This window comes from Xenopus laevis, chromosome 6L (genome assembly GCF_017654675.1).
Source record: "Xenopus laevis strain J_2021 chromosome 6L, Xenopus_laevis_v10.1, whole genome shotgun sequence".
NCBI lineage: Eukaryota > Metazoa > Chordata > Amphibia > Anura > Pipidae > Xenopus > Xenopus laevis.
The window spans coordinates 29,388,137-29,408,725 of NC_054381.1; the positions used below are offsets into that span (position 1 = coordinate 29,388,137).

Below are 20,589 nucleotides of genomic sequence, written 5' to 3' on the forward strand. Positions count from 1 at the left end.
CGATCCGTGGTGCTCACTGGTATTACCCCGGGCCAGTGCAGTTTTCTGCTGATGGGAGCACCGGACCAGGGTTTCAGGTAAGTAACTCCAATTACTTGGGGGTGCCTAACATTTGGCACCCCAAGTGCATGAAGCCTTTCCTTCTCCTTTAACAACTGTACTGAACAGAAGTTATGTACCATGACTGAATTTAAGATAAAGGCCAATGGGGAGATTTGTCACTTGCAATAAATTTGCTCTGCGGGTGACAAATCTCATGAATATCGTCCTCCACTGGCAATAACTGAAATTGCCTTGGCAAAACCTACACGTTGCTTAATTTTTCTGACGTTGTCTTGAGACTAAACTTTGGTTGACTTTGTGATGCATAGGTATTACCACCGGCGATTTCAATTACTACCAGTGGCAGTGGGGAAGCATTTTTGGGAGATTTGTCGGCTGCAAATTTATCGCAGGCAACAAATCTCCCCATCAGCCATGGCCCTTATGGTTTCACCATTAGCATAAAAACAGCTTCTACTAAAGGGTAAGTGTTAGAATACTCTAGAGCCTAGTTATCATTATAGAAACAAGCAACACTTGATCTATTCTCTTATTTTGGGGATAGAAGTGTTGTTAAAATAGTCTAAAATCTGAGGTTGGTGCTCTGCCAAAAACAAAGTCTATAGTTACATGTAACAGGCAAGTCTTAATACAATTATTTTCTATCTCCCTTTCATTGTGGTTGTTTTACCAGGATTTGATGGATTTGCACCAATCAGAGATCTACTTAATTGTTATAAATCCAGTAGATCGAGATAAGCTGACTGTATGTTTGTAGTATGGGAGGAAGCTGGGGCGAACATCAAACCCTTTGCAGATATGCTCATGTCAGAATCAAACTCAAGAACTCTATTGTGCAAGGCAGCAGTGTTGACAACAAGTTATGTTTGTACCATGATTGGATTTATGGTAATGGCTGATGGGGATAAATTTGCTCTACTGCAGGTGACAAATCTCCTGAATATTCTCCTCCACTGGCAAGAAATTGTCTCTGGCAAAACCTACACGGGGATTAATTTTTCTGAAGTTGCCTCACAAGTAAACTCCATACTTTGTGATTCATAGGTATTACCACCGTTGATATCAATTACTACCAGTGGCGAAGCTTTTTCGGGCGATTTGTCGCCTGCAAGTTTAACGCAAGCAACAAATCTCCCCGTCAGCCATGGCCCTTAGGGGATGTTCACCTTTCAAACACTTTTTTCAGTTCAATTGTTTTCAGATTGTTCCCCAGAAATAAACACTTTTTTCAATTACTTTCCATTATTTATGTTTTTTCGCCATCTAAATTTAAAGTTTAATGTCCGTCTCTGGTGTTAGTCTGGCAGCTCAGTAATTGAGGTGCAGAATCTGAACTGTTACAGTTTTGCTACATTTAGTTGAGACATTTCTCAGCAGCATCTCTGCAGTATTAGCAACTATTGTATCAATTCTAACAGCTGCCTGTAATGAAACTCAGGGATTCAGCTCCGCAGGAATAAAGATAAGAAATGTATCAACTACTGTATCAATTTAGAACAGTTTACAGGGTCGGCGACCCCCCCCTCCCAGAGCTGCTTTAGAAGGTGAAAATTGACGCTACACTTCAATATTAGAAAAACAATGACACATAGAAAATAGAAAGTAATTGGACAAAGTCGTTATTTCTGGTGATCTATCTGAAACCAACTAGTTGTTTGAAGGTGAATCTCCCCTTTCACCATCAGCATAAAAACAGCTTCTTTATTAAAGTGCAAGTTTTTGAACACTCTAGCCTAGGTATCGAAACAAGCCACACTTTGTCTATTCTGTTATTTTGAGGATAGAAAAATAGTCTGAGGTTGGTGCTCTGCCTAAAAAAAGTCTGTAGTTACATTCAACAGCCCCCCCAAGTCTGAATACAATTTTCTATTTCCCCTTCGCTGTGGCTGTTTTGCTAAGACTTGATGGATTTTACACCAATCAGAGATATATTTAAATTATTAAAAATGCAGTAGATTAGGGGTCTGTTTCATATTTTCTGTATATCTATTAACAGTTATTTCACACTTGACTTTGGCTTCAGCATGGTCATTTTTTTAGGTTTCTTAGAAGCCAATTGTGTTTCAATGGCATCTTGACAAAAGGGCTGTAATGGCAGGTATGGAAAAGAAAACTGCTTATCTACAGTACAGGCACAGGATCTGTTATCATGAATGCTGGGGACCTGGGGTTTCCGGATAACAGATCTTTCTGTAATTGGATCTGCATACCTTAAAGGGCATGTAAAGGCAAAAAAATAAAATCCAATTTTTACTTTCTTTAATGAAATATACTTTAGTTAAAAAATTTGTACCGTTTTTATAAGAAACCTGACTGTATGCAGTGAAATTCTCCCTTCATTTACTGCTGTGGATAGGAATTGCCAGAGCAGGGAAACAATCATACTAATGAACAGCAGGGGGAGCCCCCGCCTTATTTCCCAGCCATGCAGAACTCAAGCAGCTTTGTTTATGACAATCCCTAAGCAGCCCAGACCACACTGAGCATGTGCACAGTCTTGGTCTTACAAAGATTTATAACAAAGTTACAAAATGGTGACCCCCTGTGGCCAACTTTGAAAGCATAAATCATTTGTTTGATTAGGCTTGTGGTGCAGTAAGTTCATGTTTATATTTAGTATACAAAATACAGCATTTCTAGCCTTATTCTATTTTAGACTTTAAATACCCTATAAGTCTACTAGAAAATCATTCAAACATTAAATCAACCCAATAGGCTGGTTTTGCTTACAATTAGGATTAATTATATCTTAGTTTGGGTCAAGTACAAGCTACTGTTTTATTATTAAAGAGAAAAAGGAAATACAAATTTAATTATTTAGATAAAATTGAGTCTATGGGAGATGGCCTACCTGTAATTCGGAACTTTCTGGATAACGGGTTTCCGGATAACAGATCCCATACCTGTACTTGTATATGGTGTGTACAGTCTGTGTATGGGAGTTGGAAAAAGGACTGATTTAAATATTGGGTGTCATGTAAGCAGGCACATTGGAAATAAAATCTGGAAAACATTATTACCTTTGACTTTAGATTCCCAATTCAAACCATGTCATAGTCTATTTTTGGCAGATACATGACTTTTGGACTTTATTTTTAAAACTTACACTTCATCAGGCCTTGTTTTAAATGCAAATAAATTCAAATTACGCTTCAGTCACATGTTTCTTCCTCATTATTAAACTGTTTATTTTTTCATGTAGAAAACAACAAAGAAGTACAACAAATGCCAGTGTAAACATGCCTTTGGTTCATTACGTATTGCACAGAGAGTTTTAAATACTCGCTACTCCCTAAGGGTATTTAAGGATCATGTGACAAATAAAACAGTAAATATAGAGGTAACGTATACAGCGGAAACAGTAATTACATGAAGTTTACACAGGAAGATTTTTTTGATGACTCGGGGTGCAGTCCACTATTGATTCGGAACTGTACGGACTGTCCGGCCTAATTGTAGTAATTGCACTTTATATTGCACTAGCAGTGGTTGTGGTTACAGTACATGGAGGCTGTGATCTTATTTATAGGAGCTGATTTTCCTTTACTGACTCATTTATACTATGAGACAGTTATAAGGCATCTCATGATTTAAGTGGAGCTGCTTTGGGTAACTGTTGTCTTATGCAAGACATGGAAAATGGCAGCAGAACAACAAAATCCCAACAGAACTGATTGTCCTACACATTCAACAAAAAATAATTTAACTTGACAGTGGTATAAAAATGGCCACTGAATGATTGTTCAGCCATATTTACCAGCCAAATGTAAAAAGGTGTAGTTCAGGTATCCTTAAAAACACACTCTCCTTGTGTAAAGGCACAACAATGGGGGCCATACATCTGCACAACAAGTGCACTACAATGCTTTTTTAGTTTTAGTGCCATCCTTAAATATTGCTGACATCCAGAATTGTGTGGCCTGTGCATTGTCCATAGACATCAAATAGAGAATATTTTTTTTTCTGCATCTTGGTGAGAATGTTGCATTAGGAGAACATGGACAATGTTCGAGACTTGTCTGCAAAGCTGCTAACCCTGTCATTGTCTGAGGACATATTGGAAGAAATAAAAGTCTTCTTGAAAACGTAATTTCAAAAGTCTTTGTCATTTTCACAGACATTTCCAAACACTCTGCCAACCCACAACGAAAACCAAGAGGTTTGTCTTCTCCAGGGAAGAGTTTCCAAGTCATCATAGAACCAGTCCTTGGAAGACAGTAATGTAAGCACTGCCTCGTTGTTTTTGCTTAAAGTCAATCATCTCACCAAATGTCCAGAAGGTACAAACTCATCCAAACAAAACTCCAAAGGATTCAAGTAAAATTCCGTTTGTTGTTGCAAGAATTTAAGGCAGTTTTCTTTCATAACCTTCATCAGGCACCAACTCCATCTCATGATATCACTCACAAAGATTGCTTTGTATAACTTATTGTCTCCAGATTTAGAACATTTCTTCTTCTGCCTTCATGCTTCTGCTGTCTTGTTTGTTAACTGTTGAGTGTCATCTGCAACGTCATCCTGTGGGGGCCTCGCTCTGTCAAAGAAACCGCACTGTGTAGGAACAAAACATACACAATTGTAAATTAATATTAAAGTATCAAACACAGTGATTATTCTCCACTACAATTCTATATACGTTATACATTTATCTATACCATCATTGCAAAAGCCCCTTCTACTTATCTGGAACATTTCTTATGATATAATGGGACAAATTCAATTCAGTGAGTCTATTTTAGACTTTACATGCCCTTTAATAAATCTACCCCAAAGTCTACCAAAAAATCATCAAAACATTAATTAGACCCATTAGTATGATTTTGCCTTCACCAAGGATTCATTATAGCTTAGTTGGGATCAAGTACAAGGTACTTATTACAGAGAAGAAGGAAATTATATTTAAAACTGTGAATCATTTGCGTTAAATGGAATCTATGGGAGATTGCCATCTTGTACTTGGAAGCTTTCTGAGTAATGTTTCCAGATAATGGATCCTATAGCTGTATTATGGTAATACATTCTGCATTACCGGTATAAAAACTCCGGGGCAGATTCATCAAGGGTCGAATTTCGAAGTAGAAAAAATTCGACCATCGAATTGGAATCCTTCGACTTTGAATATCAAAGTCGAAGTTTTTTTTATATCGAATTTGCCCATTTGCAGTCGGAGTAAACGATGAAATCCTTCAAATCGAATGATTCGAAGGATTTCATCAATCGATCAAACGATTTTACTTTGACTTCAAAAAACTTGCTCTAGAAGGTCCCCATAGGCTAACATAGCACTTCGGCAGGTTTAATTTGGCGAAGTATTGAAATCAATGTTTTTTTAAAGAGACAGTACTTTGATTATCGAATGGTCGAATATTCAAACTATTTTACTGCTAATTGAATTTGAAGTCGAAGTCATAGTATCCTATTCAATGGTCGAAGTATCCAAAAAATTACTTTGAATTAGGAATTTTTTTACTTTGAAAATTCCCTCGAATTCACTTCGACCCTTGATAAATCTGCCCCTGCATCTTGAGTACATAAATGATCTGTAAGGTGTAAATTTCTAGCCTACTTCTTTATTACTTTTTAGTTTTTCAGTAATATTCTCTGTGCTCTTAGGATGGCCAATATTCCTCATTACTGGACTCAAGTAAGTAATGTAGGAAGTGGTGTAGGATCCAAAAGAATCTACATGTAAACTCTTAAAATGTCCTTTTTTCCACTTTACTCTGTTTCTGTCATTATTCCTTTTCATTCTAATTTATACAGCCAGATCCCATTCAGATTTCTGATGTTTAATTATGCAAATATTCATTATTTTGACCCCTGAAACCTATGCAGCCCTAATTCTGGACTTTAACAGCCTTAATGAACACAACTATTTGTTTTGATGGAACATGGGCTTAACTGTACAAGAGGCAACCACTGTAAAAGTTTTTGCATTCGAAGGGACTTGCTTCTTGTAGCAGGATAATGGGGCTATCCAAGATATGGCACTAAACAAAATGACCATTGTTTTTTACATCGCACCTATAACCAGTGTGTAATGAAGTACCACGTGGGTATCAGGGGCCACAATGGCTTTGACTTTAAGAGAGAAAGTCCAGCTTTAATGAGTAGCAAGTATCTAATGCAGTGTTCCAATGCATAAATGAGGTAAATCTTTGATTTTAGTTTACAGTTCTGGTGGTCCTCGGCATTCATTCTATATAAAGTATTTATGAATTTAATGCATCCTATTTCTCTGGAAGTAATCATCTAGAGCACCAATTAAGCATTAAGCAAACATATGCAGAAACATTAAAGGGCCACCCCAACAACTACAAAAAAAAAAAAACAATATTAAAAGTAGTACACTTCATAAACCAGAACAAACAGAAACCACATTAATAAAAGGAATACAAGCCAAAACACAAAACTGAACTGGAAAATAAATCTTCAAAAATAAAATATTTCCAACAATGCATTCCTCTTCTATACCTGTTTTTACAATAATGAAAAAAAAATCCAAAAGGGTCAACTTTTGTTTTCCCTTAAAGTTGATGGATGTAACAGCTTTTTGCCCCAGAGATCTGGCGGTGTATTGTCCATCTCTTATAATCTTGTAAATTCATTATTTGAAGGAACGTTAGGAAAAAGACAGCAAATGTGATTTTTGTAATCCCAGGATGCCTGTTTGCTGTGTTGGCCAGTTCTTTTTTTAAAGCAAAATTCCACATTTATATAAGTTATGCACAGGAGGAGAATGTGCACAGTATCATAAAATATGTGTAACACGTTTAAAAAGGTCAGGGTTGGTGAAAACCCCATCAGCACTTGGGTAGGATCATGCACTAGTTGTGAAGCCATGCTCAGGCACTTCATTCAATATAATAGCCCAATTTTCCAATTGGAAATAGTAAAAAAAAAATCCAGAATTGATTTCGTTAGTATCCTGAGAATCAGTCCACATAGGGCTAGATTGACGCTAGACATTGAAATACACTTGGCCAGTTGGAATATTTTGGATGCTGTTTGGTGGCACGCTGTAAGTTTTTGTTAACCAATTTCCAACGAGGATGCAGTTAGCCTCTGCTTTGGTACATTACATCAAAGTTGTAGTGCTTGTTTTTTCTTACTCAATATGTGTATATATTGCATCACTTTAGCCTGCCATGTCAATCACAGTACTAGCAACCAGTTAACTGTGTGGATTTATAGTACAGTACCACACCGAAGGTTACTGGTTTCATTAAAGCATATTGGTCTGGGACATAATATTTGCAGTTGGATAGAGAAATGGCTGAAGGATAGATTACAAAGAGTGGTGGTAAATGAAACATTTTCTAATTAAACCAGTGTTGGTAATGGAGCACCACAGGGGTCCTTTGCATCTTAATAATTTGTATATTAATTACCTTAAGGTTGCCATTGTAAGTACTGTCTCTATTTTTGTTGATGATACTAAATTGTACAAAAGTGAGCAGCAAATTGGAAAATGAGGTTTAATGTTGATAAATGCAGGTTATGCATTTCAGCAGAAATAAGATGAATGCAAGTTACACACTAAATGGCAGTGTATTGGGAGCCTCCTTGATTGGATGGATTTGGGGATTTTTGTGGGTAACAAGCTGTGTAAATCTAGGCAGTTTTAGTCAGCTGCTACAAAAGTACCGTCTTGAATAAAAAAGGGCATTAACTCGAGGGATGAAAACATACTTTTCTTCTTTATAGGTCCCTGGTAAGGCCTCACCTGGAGTATGCAGTGCAGTTTTGGGCTCCAATCAGGCCCGCACTGGCATTCTGTGGGTTCTATCAATCTTTAAGTAGGATATAAATGAGCTGGAAAGAGTGCAGAGATGTGCAACTAAATTGGTTAAAGGATGAAAGATGATGGTAGACTGCCAATGTTTGGGTTGTTTCTCTGGAGAAAAGCAACTTGCGAGGGGAAATGATTATTCACCAGATCAATTAATGAGAGGCCACCCCTTTAGACTTGAGGACCTGAACATTCACTTGAAGCAACGTAGGTGGTTCTTCATGGTGAGGACAGCGCCGGATTTCTTTTCCGGGCGCCCCTAGGCTGCACGTTCCGACCAGGCGGCTGCGCAGTCCTAGCGTCCGCCTTCCCAGCGAATAAACGCCGGCGCAGCTGGAGTAGTTGAACGGGGACGCGAACGTCCCCATAATGCGGCTGGGCGGCATGCCGCCCCTATTTTTTGCCGCCCTAGACCCGGGCCTATGCGGCCTTGCCGCAAATCCGGGCCTGGGTGAGGACATTGAGGATGTGGAATGCCCTTTTGGTTGATGTTGTGATGGAAGATTCTATTAATGCCTTTAAAGGATCAGTAACATAAATTTTATTAATTAAAAAATTTGTTAGTGTAGAACAGTGGTCCCCAACCAGTAGCTCGCGAGCAACATGTTGCTCTCCAACCCCTTGGATGTTGCTCCCAGTGGCCTCAAAGCAGGAGCTTATTTTTGAATTCCTGGCTTAGAGGCAAATTTTGGTTGCATAAAAACCACGTGTACTGCCAAACTGACTCTCCTGTAGGCTGTCAGTCCATATAGGGGCTACCAAACAGCCAATCAAAGGCCTTATTTGACATCCCCGTGGACTTTCTCATGCTTGTGTTGCTCTCCAACTCTTTTTACATTTAAATGTGGCTCACGAGTAAAAAAGGTTGGGGACCCCTGGTGTAGAATGAAAAGAAAAGACATATTAAACTTTTAAATCGCTAAGGAGGGAGGAGAATTCGAGCATAGCACGATAGAGTTTCGGTAAATTATTTCTTAATAATGACTTAGCGATTTAAAACTTTAATACGTCTTTGTGTTGTTTTTTTCGTTCTACACGAACAAATTTTTTAATAAAAAAATGTATGTTACTGGTCCTTTAAGAGTCGCTTGGATGACTTCTTGGAAAAGCTCATATGCAGTGATCTCAAGATATAAAGTTAGTTTAGCATGGGTATGTGTTTATATAGTTTTATATATGTATATGTAAGAAAAATGGAGCATATTGGTGTGTGAAAGTCCTATTCCACAAGGCTCCAGGAATTAACTGGACATTAATAAAAAGGCAGTGATAATAAAACATAAAACATGTCCATATGAAATTACCAACAACCTACCTAGCTTAGCCTTTTTCCAATTAAAGTTTTTGCTCAAGCTCAAAATATCCTATATCCTATCTGGGTTCTCTTCATATACATAATTCTGCCTAAAATAGCTACAAGCAACATCTGTTGTTAATTAAAAACTAAAAGAGTCTCCCCTTGCCTATCCAACCTCCAACGCTTACTCCAGACTCATCTAACAGACACCAATTATCCCTCCCTTTGCACAGATGTCCCGTGAGATATGTCTGGAACAGCTATGTCATTGGTTGAGCTTAATCCCCAAACATGCTGCATGGGACCTTCTTTCCTCCCCCAGTCCATGTACCTCAAACCACATGTTTCATATGGTCATGATGTAGCTAGCGAGCTGCTAGTAATAAATCTCTTTGAAAATGACAGTAATTTTATTTTTCCCCCTAAGCACATAGATGTGTGGAACTTTTTAGAGCCATAAAAATAACTAATGGCAGTTAGAAAAACATTTATTTATTATAGGTAATTTATTGTATCTTCAGCCCCAGGAGCCAATACGTTTACAGATATTAGTCCTATGCAAAGGTCTGTAATAGTTTTTACTTTGATTGCCCACATTACAGAAAGACCCTTTATCTGGAAAACCCACAGCCCCTATCTTTTCTGGATAATAGATTCTAGGTCTCGTTCCTATACATCTCCCCTCTTTCCAAAAGGTGGACAGCCAAATATTTATGGATAATGCAGAGGATTCAGTTATATAAAAAGGATCATAATTAATTTGTCTCCTTGCCACTTTGGAAGTAGAAAGCAATAGAGACACCAGTAAGAAAGCAATACCTTATGGAACAGACATTTGCTTCAAATATTTTAGGAATGGCAACTAAAACAGGTTTTTATATCACATTTTACCCTCTAACAACAGATTAATGGAAACTATAGCCATGCCACAGTTGCACAGCCCATAGGCTAATGAAAGCAAATGCCTGATTGGTTGCTTTGCATTACTATATATATATATATATATATATATATATATATATATATATATATATATATATATATATATATATATATATATATATATATATATTAGGCAAAGTAGAGATCGCACTCGCAGGACTTACTTTTAATAAAGTAACTTTATTAGCACCTGTCCACAATAAAGTTACTTTATTAAAAGTAAGTCCTGCGAGTGCGATCTCTACTTTGCCTAATCTATGTCACTGATCTTGGACTGCACCCAGGCACGCTAGACCTCCATTTCGTGAGTGCCGGTTCCCCTACTCTACATATATATATATATATATATATATATATATATATATATATATCCTGCATACTTTATTATGGGATGATTTACACTTACCTTCCACATAGCCAGTGTCAGAATGGCAAGAACTAGTAAACCAAGGAGAATAGCCAATATGATGACCCAAAGAGGGATAGCAAATGAGATATTTGGAGTGGCCCAGATCACAGACGTTTTTATCTGTAACAAAAAAAAAAAAGAAAATATAAAATGTACAACTATGAAGAATATCAAATAAAATGTCGGTATGTTAGACAAAAGAAACAGCAACCTGCCTTCTCTCCCCTTATTACAAGTATGGGATCCATTATCGGGAAAGCCTTTATCCAGGAAGCTCTGAATTATGGAGAGGCCATCTCCCATTTAATCAAATAATTCAAAATTTTAAAACTGATTTTCTTTTTCTCTGTAATAATAAAACAGTAGCTTGTACTTGATCCCAACTAAGATATAATTAATCCTTACTGGAGGCAAAACCAGTCTATGGGGTTTATTAAATGTTTAAACCATTTTGTAGCAGGCTTAAAGTATGGAGATCCAGGTTTCTGAAAGACCCCTTATCTGGAAAACCCCAGATCCCAAGCATTCTGGATAACAGATCCCATAACTGTACAGGGAAACTGACGGGTCAAAGAAGACAATGATTTAAATGCTTTCTCTTTAAACCTCTTTTAAAATCCTAGAGAAATGGATCTTATCCTTCGCAGTGACTGCAGCACAAAGATACGGAGAAGGATCAGCAGATTTCCTTTTATGTAAGGAAGCGGTAAATCATTTCTATCTGATGGCTGAGAGGTTAAACATACATTTTAGTGCTCTTTAACAAAAAAAAATACATATGTCCAGAAAGACCAGAAATTCCGCAGATCTGACACACTGCTTAGAGCGTCAATCCCGTTCCCATGGGGCTGCAATAATAAATGATAGAAATGGACTTTTTGTTTTCATACTACTGTGTCTTTGTATAAACAGCCTTTTTGGAGAATTCTATAAATATTTATAACAAAAGCAAAAGCACTAGATCTTCACTTATTAGGATCCCGTCAAACAAAATGTCAATGTTCATTCTGATTAGCTTACATGAAAAGCTGAAGCAACATTTTAACCCCTTCAGCTGTGATGTCCAGTGTGTAGGTGACTCTGAATTCACAAAACAGCAGTCGTTCTTCAAAGATACTGCTCCTTTAGCACATGGTCTCATTACCCTCCTATCAAACATAGGGCCAGATTTAATTCAAAACTCATGGACGAGATTCAATTTGAGATGCAATTCAATTCAGAAAAACGTATCTCACTGTATCTAAACTGGAGCTGAATTTGGAGAAAAGTTTTTCTCCTCCAATTTCATCTTGTCCATGAGTTTACACATGATAAATTGTGAGATAACTTTGAATTGAATCTGGCCCTTTATATCAGGGAAAGTCTCTAATCATAAACTAGGCACAATGGGGGTCATTTATCAACACTGAGCAAATTTGCACATGGCCATGGCAACCAATCAGATTGCTACATTCATTGTTCTACTTGCAGCTGGCTTTAAAAAGCTAACCGCTGATTGGTTGCTATAGGTAACTGCCCATGGGCAAATTTGCCCAGTGTTGATAAATGAGCCCCAGTGTTTATAGGAATAGGTGTAATAGCCAGAACTAAGACTTTTAGAAGAGAGCAAGAAGGACAGACGAGGCCCCCAGTATTTGGGGGGCCCAGTAGGGGGACATGCAACCCTCCAGCAGTACATTTAATTTATTGGATATTGTTAAAGCTTAAAGGGATACTGTCATGGAAAAACATGTTTTTTTCCCAAAACACATCAGTTAATAGTGCTTCTCCAGCAGAATTCTGCACTGAAACCATTTCTCAAAAGAGCAAACAGATTTTTTCATATTCAATTTTCAAACCTGACATGGTGTAAGACATTTTGTCAGTTTCCCAGCTGCCCCAGTCATGTGACTTGTGCCTGCACTTTAGGATGGAATTACTTTCTGGCAGGCTGTTATTTCTCCTACTTAAAGGGATACTGTCATGGGAAAAAAAATTTTTTTCAAAATGAATCAATTAATAGTGCTGCTCCAGCAGAATTCTGCACTGAAATCCATTTCTCAAAAGAGCAAGCAGAATTTTTTATATTCAATTTTGAAATCTGACATGGGGCTAGACATTTTGTCAATTTCCCAGCTGCGAATTTCGGAAATGGACAGCACCGTTTTGTTAATAAAAAAGCCTTTATTGTAACTTGGCTATGACCAAAAGACACAGTTACGTTTCAAGCCACATCCTGGCTCTTTATCAAACTTTCCCAGCTGCCCCAAGTCATGTGACTTGTGCTCTGATAAACTTCAATCACTCTTTACTGCTGTACTGCAAGTTGGAGTGATATCACTCCAACTTGATACCCCCCCAGCAGCCAAACAAAAGAACACTGGGAAGGTAACCAGATAGCAGCTCCCTGGTAGATCTAAGAACAACACTCAATAGTAAAAACCCATGTCTCACTGAGACACATTCAGTTACATTGAGAAGGAAAAACAGCAGCCTGCCAGAAAGCATTTCTCTCCTAAAGTGCAGGCACAAGTCACATGACCAGGGGCAGCTGGGAAATTGGCAATATGTCTAGCCCCATGTCAGATTTCAAAATTGGATATAAAAAAATCTGTTTGCTCTTTTGAGAAATGGATTTCAGTGCAGAATTCTGCTGGAGTAGCACTATTAACTGATGCATTTTGAAAAAAAACATGTTTTCCGATGACAGGATCCCTCTAATGTAACTGAATCAGTCTCAGTGGGGCTTGGCTTTTACTATTAAGTGCTGTTCTTAGATCTTCCAGGGAGCTGTTATCTTGTGTTAGTGAGCTGCTATCTGGTTACCTTCCCATTGTTCAGTTGTTAGGCTGCTGGGGGGGGGGTGATATCACTCCAACTTGCAGTACAGCAGTAAAGAAGTGGTTGAAGTTTATCAGAGCACAAGTCACATGACTGGAGACAGCTGGGAAATTGACAATATGTCTAGCCCCATGTCAGATTTTAAAATTGAATATAACAAAATCTATTTGCTCTTTTTATTTTGTACTAAACATAAACATGAACTTACTGCACCACAAGCCTAATCAAACAAATGATTTATGCTTTCAAAGTTGGCCACAGGGGGTCACCATCTTGTAACTTTGTTAAACATCTTTGCAAGACTAAGACTGTGCACATGCTCAGAGTGGTCTGGGCTGCTTAGGGATCGTCATAAATAAAGCTGCTTGAGTTCTGCATGGCTGGGAAGTAAGGCGGGGGCTCCCCCTGCTGTTCATAAGTATGATTGTTTCCCTGCTCAGCAGTTAGGGACCGTCTGACAATTCCTATCCACAGCAGTAAATGAAGGGAGAATTTCACTGCATACAGTCAGGTTTCTTATTAAAACGGTAAACATTTTTTTAATTAAAGTATATTGGAGATAGGTTTCTTTTTCATTAAAGAAAGTAAAAATGGGATTTTATTTTTTTGACTTTACCTGCCCTTTAAGCTCCTCTCCAGAGTCCAGCTTAGCTATTACAGTGCTCAATTCAAGCAGGACATTTTATCAAAGTAAGTTTTGCCGGTAAGCCTTTAAGAAAGACCTGCCAAACTGTGCCTCAGAAGATGCCTCTAGTAGATCTGCTGATTCACAACACATGCTATGGACTGTTACTAACTTATCAGAATAATAATCAGTCCTGTGGCATCAGATTCTATTTCTGTTTAATGATTTCCAATGACCCCTAACTTCTCAACTCATAGTTGGAGCATACTGAGCATGTGCAGTGTCACTGACATTCAAGCTATGAAGGCCTGGATCATTACTGAAACTATTAGTCAACTGCTGCAATCTATAAAGGCCTGTCAAGAAAGGGCCAAAAAATGCTGGAATATAGCCCCCAACTCTAAAGGGCACTTAAGTCAAAATCCAAAAATATATATTCTCAAAGTTAAAAAATCACTCTTTTTTCAGCTTAAATATTAAAAAGTAGGCATACAGACCAATTGATGCTCTGTTCTATGCGTTTCGTGCCCACAGGCACTTATTCATAGGCATTACTGTTGTTACATCTGGTCACAAAATTTATACCCCAGGAGATCCCTCCCCAAACATTAAAACCAATCACGTGTTGCCACCTCACATTTGCTTTTAAAGCAACATACACATATCCTCAATTTTGTCATGTTGACATTGTTTTTCTGCCTATACTCTATTACAACTCAACATTTTTAGTAAATATATTAGGATACCCAAATTCAGACAAATTTTTGTCTAGCAGTCGGTACCATGTTAGCTTAGGTTTTGTTTCCTAATATTATTATTTATATATATCACATTGTTTCAATCTTAGTTGCCCCATATCACCCTGATTCCACCTCATTATAAGTATTATACTTATGGTGCAACTAAGATTGAAACAATGTGATATATATAAATAATAATAAGGGAGGACCACAAATGGGCACAACTTCTTTCCTTTTCCTATAACATACATGAATTTAATTGTAGTTTATTTTCATCCAATGATGGGTGATAGTTTTCTTTAAGACTCGAAAAGCTTTAATGAAATTATACAGAAAAAAAAGGCAAAGCAGCGCCAACATGAACAGGAAAACATTTTTGTTCACTGCCTGTTATGTTCTATTTTTCCCCTTTGTCTGCTCTGCTGTCACTTGCCTAAAAATATGTTCCACAGATGGCTGAAGTCATGTATTCAGCATATGTTAATGTTATGGTAAATGCGCTACCAGGAAGCAGGCAGAGAGCTAAAAACTTCTTAAAATGCCCGAAGCTTTTTAATCTCTCCACATGGGCCCAGTGAAAACATCCAAGTGTCATAAAAAATGATCCTTAAAAAAAGACAAGAATAAAAACAGAAATGAAAATGACTGTGAATAAAAACAACAGATCTTACTTAACCCATTGTTTGCACAGTTACCAGTTCTATGAGATGCTACCTGGAGAAAGTGCACCTTAGTCCCACGTGATGTGCTGCAATCTAATCAACCTGGATATACACCTTAACATCCACTTGTTTGGCAAATCTACAATGTGTTCAATGAATAATTCTGAATATACATTTTACCTTTGCTTTAATTCGGAAAAATCTGTGTTTTTTGTTATTAAGCTACACACAGCGAAACTGAATCTACTCCATGTTTGGTCCTTGCAAGGCAGATAATTAAATAACCAGTGCACAGATAACTCCCCTGCTAAACAAACTGTCACAAAAAAGGGGAAGGGGGTTAGATATACTGGTAATTTAATTGTCTACCTCACAATTACCAAACATGGAGTAGCCTCAATGTCACTGTTTGTTCTGTTTAGCTCAAGACATATCATATATTTTGTGATTCAAACAACAGGCAAAACATATGTTCCTCTTAATAAAAACTCATGTTAATCAAGGGATTATGAAGATAATGATGAAGATTAAATAGACCCATCTACGACCACATTTTACAGACATTTAACCAATGACAAATCAGTCAATCTTTTTTACAACTTTATTCTGGTTCATAAGGATTACGGAGAAGATAAGTAAAGTGAAATCAAAGCTGACCTTTTTTTGTATCCAGTGTTCTACTATATGCAAATTGCTGTCCCCCCACCCAGAATGCCAGCTGTGTTGTGGTCACGGTGTTGGACTGGGGGACCCGGGGCACTGGGACTCCTGTCCAGGGCCGCTGTCCAAGGGCCTCCTCCGGACCCCCTACTGCGACGACGCACTTGTGCAAAAAGAGCTGCACCGCACGCATGCGCGGACTGCTCTGCCCGCAATTTTTTTTTTGTAGGGCCAGGAGATCGGTAGAGGGGGTCTGATGGCTAGAGAGGGCCGGGGCCCCCTGGGTTTTTTCCCATTGTCCCGCCGGGCCAGTCCGACCCTGTGTGGTCACTTTCAGAACCCACTGTGCACTGGAGATTATTCCTGCCAATTCCCCTATTCTGGGGCTGTATAATGCAGCTATAGCTGTAATGTACATTGAGGGCTGTGTGACATGAAGCTGAAGCTCCACTTTAACATTTTAAGTACCCCCATCTGATTTGTCTAAATTCCCAAATAATCTATATAAATATGCTAATCTGCTGTAAAGAAGAAAGCAATGCAAAAATGAAGGAAGAAAAAAGTGAAAATGGAATTAAATGGACCAATTGACCAAAGGAGTTGAAAGATACAGCAATCTTGGACAAGAGATGACAGAGAAGATAAATAGCAGAATTGTGTATGTGGAGGAGTAACAGGTTTATGGAAGATGATTGAAAGGAAAGAAGATGAATCAGAGGAGGCATGACAAAGGAGATGGACAACTGATAAACTGGAACAGGCCAGTGAAAGAGAAAGGAATTATTACAGGTATGGGACCTGTTATCCAGAATGCTGGGGAACTGTGGTTTTCAGGATAAAGGATCTTTCTGTAATTTGGATCTTAAGTCTACTTGAAAATCATGTAAACATTAAATAAACCAAATAGGAATGTTTTGCTTCCAATAAGGATTAATTATATCTTAGTTTAAATCAAGTACATAGAACTGTTTTATTATTACAGAGAGAAAGGAAATCATTTTTAAAAATGTGGATTATTTGGATCAAATGGAGATGGCCTTTCTGTAATGTGGAGCTTTTTGGCTAAAGGGCTTCCAGATAACGGATCCCATACCTGTATTAGGAAGCAAGTCAAACAGATCTGAGAACTAGGAATGAAAATGGAGCAACAGTTGGGAGGCTGCATATTTACTAGGAATTTCTACTAAAATAAAAGCCTATTGATCAGCTATAAACATTTGCAAAATAACCCACAGTTACTCTATAAATAATGATGATGATGATGATGCTAAAGGCATTCATGGAATTAGCCATTCTGGGCAGCAAACCAATATTATTGCATTCAAATGACAACCCCCCTGTGGCAGCAGGAAATACCAGAGGTGCATTTAGGTGCTTGGCATACATTAAACTAAATCTGTCTCCCCAAAAACATCCCAGCAATGCCCTGTAAATGAAGGTGTAACTAGCAGCTGTGAAAATATACTCATGCGTCCAAGCTTTTTTATTATCAGGAGGTTTCTGGTTTAAAAGTTTTAAACTCCTGCCCAAACCATTGACACATTCCTTTGGGTCATTTATCTACAGCTTTCGATTCAATTCAATTATAAATGTATTAGCCAGAGGGCCTTATATACTATAATCACGTTACAAATATTCACATCAATAGTCAGCTCACTGTTTTTTGTTTTACTAACAATTATGTGTAATTTATACATCTTAACTTATTACACTGTTAATCAGCCACGTGTATACAGTAAACATATAACACATTTAATTTATAGTGTAATACAATTATTACATTATTTATATATAATATATAAATGATTAAAATATAATAATAATCTTTTTCTTCAATCCATTTCCCTCCTGCCTATATTGCTAAACTTTGTTCTACTATTTACAGACATAAATCGGTCCTTAGACATTTGTTATAGTCAGTGCCTTGGGAACCCACACGTCGTATTGGGGTTTAAAAATCACATACATTTATGGGAAGAATGAGAATGACAATATGGGGGTGGTAATGTAAGCCAGAAGCATAGTGAGAGGTAAGGCTGATTAAATAACACCAGTGCAATAAGCAACCAATCAGCAACTGGCGTTGATCAGTCTACTCTTTTAAGTAAAATTAAAAAAAAGGACATCTCTGCAGGGTAGTAATGGGTATGCAGTGGTGCAGATTTGCCAAAAGTTAGTGAATGATCACCAACATTTTTTTGGGGAACACAATTCTGAGCACAATTGGCCTTGTCAGAGCTATGACACTCGAACCAGGAGGGAGCTACTGGTGCGAGGAGCCATGTTGAGCAGAATGCATGCTCATAATTAGCTTCTGATGTCACGCGGTTGTGGCAGGTCTGGGGTGAAATGATGTTCTTTCCACTTATAGCCCCAATAGTGCTCACTGGAACATTCGGAAGCTTAAAAATACGTCTGATAACAAAGCTGTCGTGAGGCCCTTTGCATAAACCCCACAAATGCCATCCGTATGTTTTGCAACTATAAGGTTGTGAAGGTCTTGAGAGAGCTTTTTGCTTTTACCCATCATAAGATGCTTCTTATTGGTAATGAGAAACCTTTTTATTAGGCCATCAATAAGGACCAAACCAGCTGATATTAATTGGCACTGATAGGGGGCAGGATTAATTTCTAAATACTGACAGATTTCAGCAGGTTTCTTGGCTTTGCATGCCTTTTTGCAATTCCTTTTCTTCATCTGACCTCACAAGTCACATGACTTGAGGCAGCTGGGAAATTGACAATGTGTCTAGCCCCATGTCAGATTTCAAAATTGAATATAAAAAAATCTGTTTGCTCTTTTGAGAAATGGATTTCAGTGCAGAATTCTGCTGGAGCAGCGCTATCAACTGATTCATTTTTTTTTTTTCCCATGACAGTATCCCTTTAAGGTAGATATTTAGCACTGGCTAGTGCCTCAATTACCCAATATTTTTGGTACAGTACAGAAAATATAGTATATACCTTACCGGTATGGATGCTGATGGAAGTTTGGCTGGTTGAATGCTATAAGGCATCTTCTTGACTTCAAACGAAACATTGGCAATAAGTGAGTAATAATCATTTTTCCTCTGAAAACAAAACAAAATGAAATTAGGAGCTTGCAGCATGACCAAATAAGAACAGTGCGTTTTCCCTTTACATGAACAGCATTTGATGAAACACGTATAAAGAGCACACAATCTTGAGCAGAAAAACTGCAGGACCCACGGATATAAATAAGCATTTGGAAATGTGATCTATATTTGGAATATAGCCATGTATGCAAAGGAAACCCAAATCCAACGTCTTATCCTTTCCCCCGTTGGGGAAAACATTTGTGAAATCTGGATACTCCTTTGACACACTACATAACATTTACTTCCAATTAGAGAAAAATCCAACATAGAGCAAGAGCAGGGGAATAATTTATGGCTTCTCTTCCTGAAATAATTCCTTGCAGACTGTATATCACACGCATATGTTTAATGCCATTTCCCCTTGCTTGGATACAGAAATGTAACACTATATAAAGAGGTCTTGAGAGACAGTTTTCCTTTTTATCTCTAAACAGTCTTTTTCTTTTTCTGTGTGGGTGTTTTTTATTTGTATTGTGTCTTGGAAACTTTTTTTTTAGTTTTCCAAACCTCCCTAGACTTCAAAAGAAAATATTTTTTATATATACAATGTATAATAATTATATATATATATTATATTATGGCTCATGGTGAAACACATCACAATCCAACGTTTCGGTCCCACCTTGAAAAAGGTCCCCAGGACCGAAATGTTGGATTGTGATATGTTTCACCATGAACAATAAATGTTAAATCATTCACAAAGAGTGTGTACAAGGTACTGTTTTATTATTACAGAGAAAAGCTAAATTATTTTTACACATTCAGATTATTTGAATAGAATGGAGTCTATGGGAGATGACCTTTCCGTAACATTCTGGATAATGGGGTCTGATACCTGTACCTTGTACTTGATTCCAGCTAAGATATAATTCATCCTTATTGGAGACAAAATAATTCTACTGGGTTTAATTTTTTATATAATTTTTTAGTATACTTAAGGTATGGAGATCCAAATTACGAAAAGATCAATTATCTGCAAAGCCCCAGGCCCTTAGCATTCTGGATAACAAGCCTTATATCTGTACCATATATCCCTTGGGAAGAAGTAAATAAGAAGCCACAAACACAGCAGTTCTATCCATTTTCTCCCCACTGTGCATTCTGGGTACTGATGGATCTGGTCACTGAAGGTGTTTGGGTGTTGAGGAGGATACAGATTTCTAAATTGGGCTGCATAGACAAGCTGTGACAGGGGAAGCATACGAAACAGCAGTCTTGTGTAGATATGGAGGCAAAGGTTTAGATGCGGCAGAAAACCCACCATAAAAATGTGATAAATGAGATTCTACCAAGAATAAATATTGGCAACACTCCTCTCCCTTTGTATAGGCCCAGTATATAATATACATGTGCCCTGTGCACTTAGGGTTGCCACCTGGCCGATATTTTACAGGCCTGGCTGGTAAAAATGATGATTGATCCCAATGTTATTAATAGGAAAAAAAGATAAATATATTTCG

At 37.7% G+C, this 20,589-nt stretch overlaps 1 protein-coding gene across 1 annotated transcript in view; it reads right to left on the minus strand.

The window, feature by feature from the left end:
* Positions 1-3,230: 3,230 nt before the first annotated feature.
* itga8.L (integrin subunit alpha 8 L homeolog) overlaps positions 3,231-20,589 on the minus strand; it is a 126,809-nt gene continuing 109,450 nt past the window's right edge. Inside the window, exons 28-30 of the mRNA XM_018267300.2 lie at positions 18,980-19,081; positions 10,501-10,623; positions 3,231-4,614 (exon numbers count right to left, since the gene is read on the minus strand). Coding sequence (XP_018122789.1) covers positions 4,528-4,614; positions 10,501-10,623; positions 18,980-19,081 — 312 coding nt within the window. The 3' untranslated portion in view covers positions 3,231-4,527. The remainder of the gene's footprint in view (positions 4,615-10,500; positions 10,624-18,979; positions 19,082-20,589) is intronic.